Source organism: Catharus ustulatus, chromosome 4 (assembly GCF_009819885.2).
Source record: "Catharus ustulatus isolate bCatUst1 chromosome 4, bCatUst1.pri.v2, whole genome shotgun sequence".
NCBI lineage: Eukaryota > Metazoa > Chordata > Aves > Passeriformes > Turdidae > Catharus > Catharus ustulatus.
In genome coordinates this window covers 72,077,178-72,091,282 of record NC_046224.1, presented here as the reverse complement: position 1 = coordinate 72,091,282, position 14,105 = coordinate 72,077,178, and the positions used below count along the sequence as shown (strand labels likewise).

The 14,105-nt window shown below is 48.1% G+C and overlaps 1 protein-coding gene across 1 annotated transcript; it reads left to right on the top strand.

The window, feature by feature from the left end:
- Positions 1–11,878: 11,878 nt before the first annotated feature.
- On the top strand, positions 11,879–13,349 carry FBXL14 (F-box and leucine rich repeat protein 14). The gene has a single exon (XM_033057065.1). It carries the CDS (start codon positions 11,909–11,911, stop codon positions 13,109–13,111), a length of 1,203 nt encoding a protein of 400 aa, XP_032912956.1. The 5' UTR covers positions 11,879–11,908; the 3' UTR covers positions 13,112–13,349.
- The last annotated feature ends 756 nt before the right edge of the window (positions 13,350–14,105 follow it).

The window sequence follows — 14,105 nt, the reverse complement described above, 5'->3', positions numbered from 1 at the left end:
GGAGTTAATTTTTGCCCTGGATATATATTCCTTTTAGCTTGTTCCATACTCTGTAATAATTACATCAACTGCCAAAGGAAATCAAATATTCAAAGTACAGTTAAACTGTTGCTGCAGTGGTACTTAATTCTCCAGGAGTGAAAGACTGGAGGAAATGGAGATGCACTGTTTACTCCTGTGTCTTGGATATTCTGTACCTCAATGCAGGTCACAGGGACCAGATCAAGACTCCCCTGTCAGTTAAATCACTGCCAGGAAAGCCTGACATGGACATTTCGAAAAGAAACAGTAAACCATTGAAATAAATCAAGATTCATTATAATTCTCCTCCTTCTTAATAGGCTCTTCAAAGATGTTCTTACAATGTCTATTCTAATAAAAATAATAATGGCCAGGTTTTCCTCCACTTTAGACTTGCAAAACAAGCACATATATCCCTTAGACCCCACAACCCTGAGAGCCACTATTTTTCCCTTACCTTACAGAAAAGGAAAGAGACGTGCAGGAGGGGGTGAATGACAGGTTAAAACAGTAAATCTGTTTTCCTCCATTCAGTAAAGCATTAAACCAAGTGCCTGAAAGTAAGTATATCCCCACTCATTTTTTGCTGAATCAAAATTAAAATCTGCTGGCTTTTTCCATTCTTTGTAGCATCAAATACTTTTGCCATCAATTAAAAGTTGTTCCTGCTCAAATAGAGTGGATTCAAATACAGAACATTTTGGGAATAATGCCCAAGTGTATAATTGTACCATCTTCATAGTTTTCACAAACAGTTTCCAAACTAAACAAAAAACCTTTTTTAAAAAGCGTGCTTACTGTGTTTCATAAAAATAAACTTACAATAAAGGATGAAACACTATAAATAAAGCCCTGTCTATATCAGGAGATTACACCAATTTAACCAATTTCAGAACTTATCTTCTATACCGTCACACTTCAGTGAAGGAATTTCCTGTTAATTCTGGGTGCAACAGATTTAAGCTAAACCTATTCAAACTGTCTGGGGAATAGACTGCATATACATTTGGAGATAATTTTATATCTCAGCTTCATTCTAGTGCCAATCACTTAGGTGCAATTTGAACTGCAGAAAATAAAGGTATCCTTTACAAATCTTGCGTGTAAGTTCACTGCCACAGGCTGAGGGCACAACAGAGAATGAACATCAGCCTCCTGGACAGGAACTACACATATCTATGGTGCTGCCAAAGCCCCTGTGTTATCAGGGCAAGGCCTGAAGTGCAAGAACATGATAGCAAAAAAAGGAAAATAAAAATCTATGTGTTAAAAAAATTTATAACAAAGCATTAGTTTGAAAGATGGCTCTGTGCAAAAATTACCTGATTTGTAACAGATTAAGTTTCCAGTATTTGTGCTAGCATTTGCTGCTTTGTAAATCCTTCCCAAAAAGGAAAAACAGAACAACTGGAAAAGTAACTGAAGCTGCTCGCGCACTTTACTCAAATTTGTTCATTTTCATTGACTTTCCCTCAGTTTTCAAAGTATATTATATAGATATTTTAACTGCCAAAGCTATCCAAAAGCTTTCCAAAAAAAGCTGGGCTTTTTTCCTGCTTCTCTTGCCAACACGAACTTTAATGTGACATTTTGGTACAGACACTAGAATAGCATCCATCTCCTCCTCCCACAGCTCTGCCTGCCCAGCAGGGCTAACGAAAATTAAAACTTGCTTTACACCAACACAGCCGGTGCAAGTTATCACCAGACCAACTTTCCACCCATGGTGAGGCTTTCTGAGCACATCCTGCACTCCACCAGTGGCAATCTCATCCTCCAAAGAGCTCAGCCCACACCTAGACTCCAAAACAAGGAATCAGATTTCAGAAGTGCCTGTGGAAAACTGTGTTTTTCCTTTCCTGCTTTGGAGATGAAGAATGTTGTAGACACCAGAAACATAACTCCAAGGGGTTAAATTATCTGGAAAAAGTAGGTGCTTATCTAACACCTCATCTATTCAGAAAGCAGTGTACAAGCCCATGAACGGACTGGCACCAGAGAATTTGGCCCTGAGTGGTTCTGAGAGTCCAGATGGTAACACCCACATTTTGCAGCCCTTCAAACACAGATTTAAAAGTTTCCGTTCCCACAGCAGGTACAGCTGGGCTGCCCAGTTCAGATCCTGCAAACCTCAGAAAGGGACTTGGGTACTTTGACTTCTAATGCCAACCAGTTTTCAATCCAGTTTGCTGTGGAGTGTGGGTTGATGTCATCTTTGAAAGATCACACACCTGCAGTATCATATGGTGTGAGACTGTGACAAGGTCTCAGAATCACACCCAAAGAAGGAAATGAGCAGGTCATGAGTGAGTCTCATTCCTGGTGAAAATTCAGAGGGAAGGGCTTTTTCCTCAGAAGCAACCAGTGCTTGGAAGACTGAGGCTTTGGCCTCTCCTGTGGCCAAACTCTACCCTGGGCACAGGGTGGACATCAGGCCAGGTGCCCTGCAGCGACAGAGCTGCCTCCCGCCCCACTCACACCTTTATGCTAATGGCGTTTTCTGGCCATAGAACATGTGCATAAATATCCTCCAGTGAAAACACATAAATATTGTCATTTTTCAGTCCATGCTCACACTAGACCTTGTGCAGAACTTACCACACATGACTGAACATTCTACAGGAGACAGTATTTTAAAAAGAAAGAAATGTGTTTGTTTTTCCCTTGAAACTAAAGGGAAAACACATAATCAATGGGAAAAATCCAGGGGGTTAAGTTCTTCCAACTGCCACTCAAGTAGAGAGAACTAAAATTATCTATTTTACACTACAGTCCAAAAGAATATTTACAGTCCTGGAGATTCTTTCCCCAACCTCTTGAACATATTTATTCTCTCTGGCAATATCGACTGGACAGGACTAGGGAATTTATGTAGGTGGAACAGCTGTACAACTGGAATGCAACCTTTGCTTTACTGGACAACTACAAAGTTCTTGCAAAGAAAAATGTGTTTGTCCTGCAAAAAAACCCCAGAGAAGATAGGAATTGCTCGTCTTGCAGGAGAGGGAAGCATGCTGCATTGCATAGAGGGGTTAGAGGCTTGCTTGCAGGTGTGGACCTCAGAAAGCTGCTGTATGAGGATATGTGCACCATCCTTGCAGCAGGCAAGGTGTAGGATGAAAGAGGGAATTGCCTGAGTCTCTACACTGCAGGGGAAGCAAGAAATCCTATTAAGGATTTATGCTGTTCCAGCAAAACAACTTCCTCACTTGAAGCAGAAGCCAGCTTTTTCACTGTCTTGACTTTGCTCGTGCTGACAGCATGCAGTTCTTCGGTCAAGCCCAGTGCCAGCTTTGTACACAGAGATTCAGCATCAGGAAATGGGCTAGCAAGGCTCCTACTCCTGCTCTCAGTCACAATTTCATTTGCGTCTGAGATGTACTTCCAAGACTTTGAGTGAACAGCCCTCCTGTTTCTGAACACTTGTAGGGAGAAAGAAGTAATTTACTACATGAACAGGTTTGAAAATACAGTGATGTGCACATTCAAAAATATGTTCTAGAGAAGGCATGTATGGGAGATGTCTGAGAAGACATTTATGTAATAATTACAGTGTGTTTTCATTTACACAGTGTCTCCTCCATGCACAAGGGAATCCAACAAAATTAATTAAATTAATTAAAACCACATATCCTTACAAATAAAAGGATAGAGAGAGAGTGTTTCATACAAAGGTTAAACAAAAAAATCTGTTTAATATCACTTTGGGGATTACAGGAATTGGAGTAAAACAAACACTCAGAAGAAACTTTGAAGGGTTGCTTCAGGAAAAGCACGTGTGTGCCACCACATCTGCATATTCAATACGTCTTGCTGAGACTGCTTGGGGAAAATAGGAAGCTGGAAATTTTCAGTGTGGGAATTAGATGGAAGAATGTGAACCATTCTAAACAAAACAGAGTGGAGTTGCCAGCTGACTTGCTGAAATGCCAGTGCTCTCTAGGATCCCTTGAAACAGAGCTGAGGACTGGCCTTGCTGCTCAGGGAGTGGGTATGGAGCCAGGAGATCTGGGCTGGATTCCTGGCCCTGCAACAAACCCAGCATGTGACCCAGCTGGGAAGTCATTCAGCTCTCAGTTTCCAAAACCTGATTTCATGGCTACACTTCTGGGCACCTAGCGTGAGACAGTGTGAGCCCAAACATCCCAGATTTCAAACAAAGTTAAGCTGCAGGTACTCACTTCCCATCCATGAAGAACACACAGCTTGGGACTTAGTTTCATCACAGATGAAGCAGGGCTAAAACCTGCTTCAAAAAGCTCCAGGTATGTCATGATTAGACATCTTTTGCCAAAGGAGAGGTGCTATATGCAAAGGGCTGTTACTGAGTTACCTGTTGCTTCCCACGTCCTGTGGCAACTATTGCCACCCTATAAATATTTTCACAGATTTCAATACATCTGAAGATTTTTGTTTATGCTTCCTGCTTCAGGGCATCAAGGAATAATCTGCTCACAAAAGGATTCACTGTTCCAAAAGGAACCTAAAGAATACAGATCAGGATTGCTGGCAAAAAGCATGGAACAACAACACTGACAAGACCAGGAAAATAGTAGATCTCAAGGATGAAATAGTGGAAAGACAGACACTTTTCCACACAATTTAATCAGCATATATGCTGGGGGGAAAAAAACCAAACACAAGTAAAAGCCATGTTTCTAGCTTATATTTTTCTGTGTGCACACATTTTAAAAAAAAACAGAACCATCAGAACTAGAGAAAGCTGTATTCTCATTGTACATGAGGAGGGTCTGGTGACACAAATTAATTTACATTATACTGCAAGCAAAGGTTTATTATGGGTTTTTTAATGGAAAGTGTAAACACAAGTTGAAAGAACAATTGTAAAACACAGATCTTGTTCTACCCATATATATTTCCACCTCCAGCATGGTGAACTCTTTACTTTCTTCCTGCCCTGTTTGTGTCTGCCCTTAATTTTACCCCTGCATTTCCAGAGAGGATTTTTGTCATGCACAGATAGATAACACATGTTGGTGAGTTTAGCTGCCTTAATGGGGTTTTAGAGTTTCCACATGAACCCAAGAACAGAAGCAAGAACAAAAGAAGTTTCTGAAAGGGACACCCTTTGCAACCATTTTTATGTGCATCCATTGTAGTTGCACCGGATAACTTTCAGAAAATCAGGGGAATTTAGCACAAACAGTTTCTGCGCTGTTACTTCTAGGAACAAAATGTAGCCTTCCTTTGGCCGGAAGCAATCCAAATCCTCCATTAAGTATCACATTGTATTTTGTGTCTTTAGCCTGCCTTCGTTATAAAACTATGTTCTAACTCTCACCTTTGTGCCAAGCTCTAGCTATGAATCTCATTTGCACAGCATGTTTCCAAAACAGTATTGCCCTATTTTTCACTTTTCCTCCAAGAACTTACTTCAGAGCTGGTGCTCATAAGGCAGGTGACATAACTTGGTCCAATTCAAGTGAATTACCAATTTTAGAATGCCATTTACTACCTGAAAATGTGCTGGTGGCCACAGTCCAGAGAGGGAGGAGTCAATAGTTAAAAGTAATGCTGCAGTATTGCACGGGTACAAAAATTTTGTGTTTTAAGAGCCCCACAGCTACATCAGTACCTTCTCCAAGCTGAGCTTACCCTCTTGTGAGTTTACCTTCCACTCTCACTTTGGCAAGAATATATGAATTACTCGTCCCTGGACCTCACCCTGAGGGCCCCATGCAAGGCTTGACTGGAAAGCCCAGTGACTGATGTCTTTTCTTCCTTGTAGGTTCTGACAGAGAGCACAGACAGCAGCTTCCCTGACAGCCAAATACCCCTTACCCACAAGCTGGCAGTAATGTTACACCTGCCCTGACTGCATGGAAGCCTTTGGCACAGAGAAGGAGGGCTGGAGCATCTCCCCATCCCAGAGTGAACATGCTGGCTGTCAGCAGAGCTACACACACAGAGCATCCATCCACCTCTACCTCTGCTACAAAGGAAGATTTTACAGACCTGCTGCTGTAACAGGTACCACACGGCATGTCAGAGTTTCTGCTGTGACTGCAGGGGCTGGCTGTCCCTTTTAGCTCCAGTTGTAGAGGTCCCAGAGTTCAATCCCCAGGAACAGCTTATGAAAGCAATTACCACCTGAAAGGTCTCTTTGTTTTTGTGCCACTGCTTTTAATAATAACGATTGCATCAGATATTTTCTGCCATCTTGATCTTCTTTGGTACTGCTAACTAAGAAATGACAAAGCCCAACACTTAAAATAGCACCCAATACAAGGAACGCAAATGCCCGGGTTTGAGGTTTTATATCCTGCCCTCCCAAAGCACTTTCCCTTTGATGATTTCAACCACTGAGTACCAAGCTCCACATAAGCCCTGAAGGGTGTGACATGCATGGCCAAACCAGGGAATCACCTGCGGGCAGGGGCCCCGGTCTCCTGCTCTGAGCACCAGACAGTCCTGTCCCATAGGAGCAGACAGACAGACATGAGAGGCATACAGCATTTGTGGGAGTTGTCTGGACAATCACAAATTGTTTTGTTTCTTCAGGTAATCCTTTCATTTATGCTTGGTTCAATCTGTTACAGCAGCAACAATTGCTGGCCAATTTAACTGCAAAGCTGGGAATATAAGCCAGACCTCCCACACTTCACACCCTCTGACCATTCCCCCTCATATCAGAGTTATGTTCTTGTCAGCTACCGACTGAAAAGTTAAAAGAAGACCTGAAGAAAATACACAAATCCCAAAGGCTCAAATCTATAGCTGGAATCTACACCGAGCCATTAGCTCTGAATTTTGCCCCAGCATCTAACCATATATCCACAGTACATCATATTTTGAACAAACCACCCAATTCCAGGAAATACGTGGCAGATGAGAGATACTTTGTGTGGAGCAAACCACGTAATCCTAAAATACAGCCTCATGTAGCACCTATTAGAGACATAAAGCCTGCAAAGTTCAAAACCCCACTTTTTTAAAAGGAAAGCCTCATAGTGACCTAGTCTTCACAACAAACTCAATAGGCAAAAGGACCCCAGCATTCCAATTTCCAAATAACCCTTCTAATCAGTTACATTTTCTTTATATGCTCTGATCAAAAAAGGAAAGATGGAGAGAAGCATGAATTCCAAAGGGAATCCATTCACTGAACAGCCTATGCTGATTTGTTTATGTGTGTATGCATGCACACAGATATGCACACATGCAGCACAGAATCATTGAAGAGTTTTGTTGGTAGCCTTGGAAAGGCCACCTAGTCCAACCCCCTGCAATGACCAGGGGCATCTTCAACCAAACCAGGTTGCTCTGAGTCCTGTACAACCTGACCTTTAATGTTTCCAGGACTGCAGCAGCCACCACCTCTCTGGGCATCCTGTGTCAGTGTTTCACCACCCTCAGTGTAAAAAACTTGTATCCAGTCTAAGTTCCTTCCGTTTAAAACCATTAATTATTGTCCTATTGCAACAGTTCCAAAAGGACCTTTTCTGTTTCATTCATAAAGAAAAAAAATTCCCCAAATTGTATTTGAAGAAGCTTTAAACCCAGTTTAAGATCATGGGTTATATCAAACTTAGTTGATTTTTTGTGGTCACGCTTCAAATCTGATGAAGAAGGTCTGGAAGCCAACTTGTTAAGGACAACTGCAGCCCCATGGAGTGTGGCTGCTTAATGTTTAAATGGCTCAAAAGAGAGAGAAGGGTTAGCTGGACATGGGCTTTATTGTCCAAGTGTTTTTGTGTCATTTCTGTCCTGCAGTCCCAATGGCCACTTCTCATAGGCAAAAAAAAAAAGCCAAAGGCTAAAAAGATTCCTGTGGATAATTCAAGTTTTTCACTCTGCAGCTGGCAGCTGAAGCTATGAAAATACAGAAAGCACATGGAGTAGGGTGGCAGAAGAAAAGGAAGGATAAGGAAGGACTCTGTTATCTCTTAAATTACTAAATTGAGCCAAAAGTTATCCTGCAAATTGACAGGCAAAAGTAACAAACAAGGCCAGGCTGAGAAGGGAGCTAGAAAGAGACCCGGTGGATGTTATACCCAACCATGCAATAAAAGATGCAGGACAGACAACAGTGCAGCTTTATCAGCACAAGCTGCTTCCAATCATAGAAGCCACGAGTGAGTTATGTGGATCCTCCTGAACCCCTGCCAAGCAAAACTGTACAGCCTCCACTGAACACCGGTGTAACTGGAGGAAAAAAAATGAAGCATTTATCTGGCAAGTGCTTTCTAGAAGAGAGCGTGGCTGTCGGGAGCCGCTTGAGGGGCTGGAATGCTAGAGATGGTCCAGGGGATGGAGCAGCCATCAGAGTGCAAAAGAGACAGGCAGGGATTTTTAATAAAATGCATTTTTTCACACAGTGATAACCACCTCCTATTTATACCACAGGAGATCATGAAGAACATGGCACATATTCCTTTACTCCTGGAAACACAAAGTCAACTGAACAACCACATGACAAATTGCCCCTTTTCATTGCACTTGTCTTTTTAAACCTCTATTTCCAAACATCTGTCACTTAGACTGAGAAATAAAAATCTGATGGAATAGTAATTTCTGTGCCTTCCTCTCCCCAGATCAAAACTACAGTAGATTAGGATTATGAATCCAAATTCCAGGCTGCTCCACTCAACATGTAAACCTTAACTGTTCACAAGAAAGGACAGATGGCCTAAGTCTGTAACACGTGAAAAAGAGAATTCAGAGTCTCCAGAAAATGCATCATCTACTTCTAACCTCTGCTAAGAGGCATTACAGACACAACATGCTAAGACACAGAAAAAAAAAAGGATTTCACAGGTACGCTTTTCTGCCTTGAAGAGCACACCCTTTCCTACTCCCCTTCAAATGTGGTTTGAAAGGCTTAGGGAGAGGAAATACCACATTATTTCCATGGTAAGAGTCTGCAGTTGAGTTTGGGACAATACAGTGAAAGCCTTCATTAGCACTCTTTGAGAACGACTTGTAGAACTTGCTTGTAGCTTTGCCAGTTATGAGTAATGCAACAACCACTAAGATACACCAACACTTCTGTGTCACATTTCCTTCACACATTGCCTGATGTCTACTGGACTCAGCCTTCTTGTGAGCGATCCCACTGCCTCCAGACAAGGAATCCCTGCCATGACAAGTCCATGAGATGCCACACCTTTTATGTGTCCTCACTCCAGGGAAATTCTCCATTTCAGTTGCGATGCTCTGCAACTGATCTGAGCACAGCTGATCTGCAGAGAAAAAAATATATCGCTCCTAACCTTTTGCCTATTTACCTGGTGGTTAACCAACCTCCCAACAGCACAAACTGCAAAAATAATGCTACAAAGGCAATACACACTGGGCAACACCCCAGTACAGTTCCTGTGTGTGACTGCAGCTCCACAATCACTGAAACCAGGTCTACACATTGCTGGATCACCCAGGAGCACAAATTTCATCGGGATCAGGCCAAGGCATGTGATCAGGCTGCTGCTGATCAAGCCAGAGCGCAGGATGCGGGGCCAACGCCAATCCTGCTCTGGCCACATGCCAGGCACAGGGGTGCAGACGATACCTGATCTGGCTGGAGCTGAGCACAGTGACACCTGAGCCGGCATAAAGTCTGCTAGTAAAAAGTTAACCTGTCAAAAACTTCTTGAATTAACTTGAGCAGGCAGGGTGAATGAATACCAGGTCAGCGCTTCACATCATGTGGCCACCCCATTTTGGAGCCAATAATAGGAGCTGCACTGCTGGCTTTTGTGCGCTGCCAAACCACAGCCTAATGTCGATAGTGATGTTTATATGCATGGGGAACTCGGTGCAGGATCAGGGCCTCAGAGTCCTTCAACTCGCCTTGCCTCCAACTCAAAGAAAAAAGGAAAAGAAAAAAGCAGAGTGAAGCCTAAACGTTTAACCTCTAAGTAGTCAACAGAATCCAGTAATATGGAATCTGTACAAGAAGGCGGAGCCATGACTGCTTTTGTAGTAGATAAATTTAAATTATTATTAAAATAGAGCCTATTCATTCAGATTAGTGAAGGCATCAGTACAACAAACACATCAGCAACTAGGCTGATTTGTGCAGTATTTTAGTAAGCCAGACAGTATTAAAAACACACCTTGTCATGTTGAAAAAATGCAAACTTTATTTTTTCTTTACTGAGAAAGGGCATTCCTGCTCTTCTAAACTGTGTTGAAAAGCCTTACCTGATCTCCGGAGGAATTTTAACACTGCTACAATATTGCCCAGTGCAGAGAAGTACATAGGTACCATTACACAAGGCTAGAGACACATAGGAAACAGGGTTTTCAAACATTCTTTCTTGAAATTGCTGGAAGTCACTGGAAATTGCTTGGTTTATGTGAGTACTTCAACACTTTTCAGAGCTAGTTCAAGGAGGCCATTAGCTGAAAGCCATTTCCAGAAGATTTTCCATCTCCCATTACAGAGGCCCTAAAACGGTCCATGCAGAGATGTACGGCAACCTTGACAGCTAAGCAGATGTCCGAGCTGTTTACAGCCCTGTCCTGTCGCTCCTGCAGGCCATGGGTGACAACACAGCACCCACCATGGCTTCTCTGCACTAACAGGGCAGGAAGCAGGGAAAGAATCGGGATGAATAATGCAGTAGGGAAAGTACTGCCAGCAGCTCAAGGGAGGTGATCCTGCCCCTTTACTCAGCCTTGGGGTACTGCATCCAGTTTTGGGCTCCCCAATACAAGAGAGACCTGGAGCTCCTGGAGAGGGTCCAGTGAAGAGTGACAAAGATGATGAGGGGACTGGAGCATCACTTATGAGAAAAGGCTGAGAAAATTGAGCCTGTTCAGCCTCGGTAAGAGATGACTGAAAAAGGACCTCATCAATGCCTCTAACTATCTGAAAGATGAGTCAAGAGGATGGAGCCAGGCTCCTCTCAGTGACACCAAGCAATAGGACAAGAGGTGACGGGTATAAACTGACGCACAGAAAGTTCCTCCTGAAAACAAGGAATAATTTTACCGTGTGGGTACCCATGCACTGCACCAGACCGCCCAGAGAGGCTGGGGGGCGAATCCCTCTCTGGACACTCAAGAACGGCCTGGCTATCACCTTGAGCCATGTGCTGGCCCAGGGTGCGCGCTGAGGGCCCTCGGGCCAGGCCTGGAGCCGCGGTGGCGCCCCCGGCGGCGGCGCAGGGCAGCGCTGGCCTGGGCGGGAGCGGCGGGGGCGCCCCGCGGCCCGCGCTGTTTCCAGGGCGACGGCTCGCCGTGTTCCGGACCGTACCATTGCGCAAGCGGCGCGGGTGAGGGCGGGCGGGGGAAACAGGCCGGGCCCGGCGCCGCCTCCTCCCCGGCTGCCTCCTCCCCCCGCGCCTGGCCGCGCCTCCCCTCCTCCCCCGGGCCGGAGCGGCGCCGGGCCCAGCAGCGCGCGGTGCGGAGCGGAGCGGGCGGGCCCGGAGCGGCAGAGTCGGTACCGGCGGCGGGCGGGCCGGGCCGGGCCGCGCCACCCCCTGCCCTCGCTGCCTCACCGCCGGCGCGGGATGCGGGCGGCGCGGGGCCGCGGGCTGTGAGCGGCGGCAGCGCGGAGACAAAGGGAGGCGGCGGCGGCGGCGGGGCTCGGCGGCCGGCGCTGGGCACGGGGCGCGGGGGCCGCCGCCGGGGCGCGCCCGCCGGGATGCGGCGCGAGGCGGCGCGGCCGCGGCAGCAGCGCGGCGGCGGCAGCGGCGCGGCCCGCCCGGCGCGGCGGTAGAGGCGGCGGGGCCGGGCCGGCGGTCGCGCAGTAGCGTCTCCCGCGCCGCCCGCGCCGGCGATGTGAGGGCGGCGGCGGCGGCAGGAGGAGCGCGGCGCGGAGCGGAAGGCGGGCGGGCCCCGGGCGGAAGCGGGCCGGGCCCGGCGGCGAGGGGCAGCAGCGCGGCGCCGGCGGGGGCGGCCGGGCGCGGGCGGGCGTGCGATGGAAACGCATATCTCGTGCCTGTTCCCCGAGCTGCTCGCCATGATCTTCGGGTACCTGGAGGTGCGCGACAAGGGCCGCGCGGCGCAGGTGTGCACGGCCTGGCGGGACGCCGCCTACCACCGCTCGGTGTGGCGGGGCGTGGAGGCCAAGCTGCACCTGCGCCGCGCCAACCCCTCGCTCTTCCCCAGCCTGGCGGCGCGGGGCATCCGGCGGGTGCAGATCCTGTCGCTGCGGCGCAGCCTGAGCTACGTGGTCCAGGGCATGGCGGACATCGAGAGCCTCAACCTCAGCGGCTGCTACAACCTCACCGACAACGGGCTGAGCCACGCCTTCGTGGCGGAGATCAGCTCCCTCCGCTCGCTCAACCTGAGCCTCTGCAAGCAGATCACGGACAGCAGCCTGGGCCGCATCGCCCAGTACCTCAAGGGCCTGGAGGTGCTCGAGCTCGGAGGCTGCAGCAACATCACCAACACCGGCCTCCTGCTCATTGCCTGGGGCCTGCAGCGCCTCAAGAGCCTCAACCTGCGCTCCTGCCGGCACCTCTCCGACGTGGGCATCGGGCACCTGGCGGGCATGACCCGCAGCGCGGCCGAGGGCTGCCTGGGCCTGGAGCAGCTCACGCTGCAGGACTGCCAGAAGCTCAGCGACCTCTCACTCAAGCACCTGGCCCGCGGGCTGGGCCGCCTCCGCCAGCTCAACCTCAGCTTCTGTGGGGGCATCTCGGACGCAGGGCTGCTGCACCTGTCGCACATGAGCAGCCTGCGGAGCCTCAACCTACGCTCCTGCGACAACATCAGCGACACGGGCATCATGCACCTGGCCATGGGCAGCCTGCGGCTGTCCGGCCTCGACGTCTCCTTCTGCGACAAGGTGGGGGACCAGAGCCTGGCCTACATCGCACAGGGCCTCGATGGGCTACGCTCGCTGTCCCTCTGCTCCTGCCACATCAGTGACGAGGGCATCAACCGCATGGTGCGGCAGATGCACGGGCTGCGCACCCTCAACATCGGCCAGTGCGTCCGCATCACCGACAAGGGCCTGGAGCTCATTGCCGAACACCTCAGCCAGCTCACGGGCATCGACCTCTACGGCTGCACCCGCATCACCAAGCGGGGCCTGGAGCGCATCACCCAGCTACCCTGCCTCAAGGTGCTCAACCTGGGACTTTGGGAAATGACTGAGAGTGAGAAGGTCAGGTGAGAGGAGGAGGAGGGTGCCCTGAGACCTCCATCTCCTCTGGAGGGACTCACTGACTGACTGACTGCTGCAGAGGAGGAGAGAAAGAGAGAGAGAGGCATGCACAGAGGCATGCTACCCACGCACTCTGGCACTGCAGGGAGGAACACAGAGAAAGAGGGTATGTCCTCGACCCTTCTGTGCTGCCTACCTGTCGTTGCTGTGGAGGAGGAGGAGGAGGAAGGGGGAGCAGGAGGACAGAGAGAAAGCACCTATCCATTTTCCAGGTCATGCCTCAAGCTCCGTGCTAGGGAGACAGAGCTCTCCCTTCCCACAGCATCCTTCCCTGCGGAAGAGGTAGAAGCCCACACTCTTATGCACTGGGGCTAGAGACACCCCTCTATCCCCACTCCCACATTCCATCCCCTCAAGCACTAAGGATGGATAAAGAAATACCCTTGTTCTGCCATGTATTCAGAATAGATTATTTTTGGTTTATATAAAGGAGAGTGGGAATGGAGATGGGAACAAAAAATAGTAACAGCAGAAACGGCTTCCTAGCTACACTTGTGTACCCAGCCACCCAGTCATCCTGCGCTGGGCACAGACACAGCTTGTGATAAAACAACCATTCCACTTCTGTGCTTGCCCCTCCCCTGTCAACACATTTGTGACACAAATACTGCTCCGTAGGTACACTGATTCCCCCCCGCCTTTTAAATCTCTGTTCAGTCTCCAGTTTCATGTTATTCTCTGCTGTGGGTGGATACAACCTCCCACTATTCCAGTTCTCCACTGCACTGAGACTAGCCATAGCTACAGCCTCCCCTTTTGTCAGTATGTTGTTTCCGTGTCATCCTGCACTATGGGTAATGGAAAAGTCCAGGCACTCCATTCTCTCTCCCCATCTCTCCACGGGAGATGAATACACCATTTCATCCTCCTGTCTCTGTGGGGACTGGACACAGACCCCCACTCTCTTAAGCCTTCCTGTGCACTGGGGGACACTGAGAGTTAC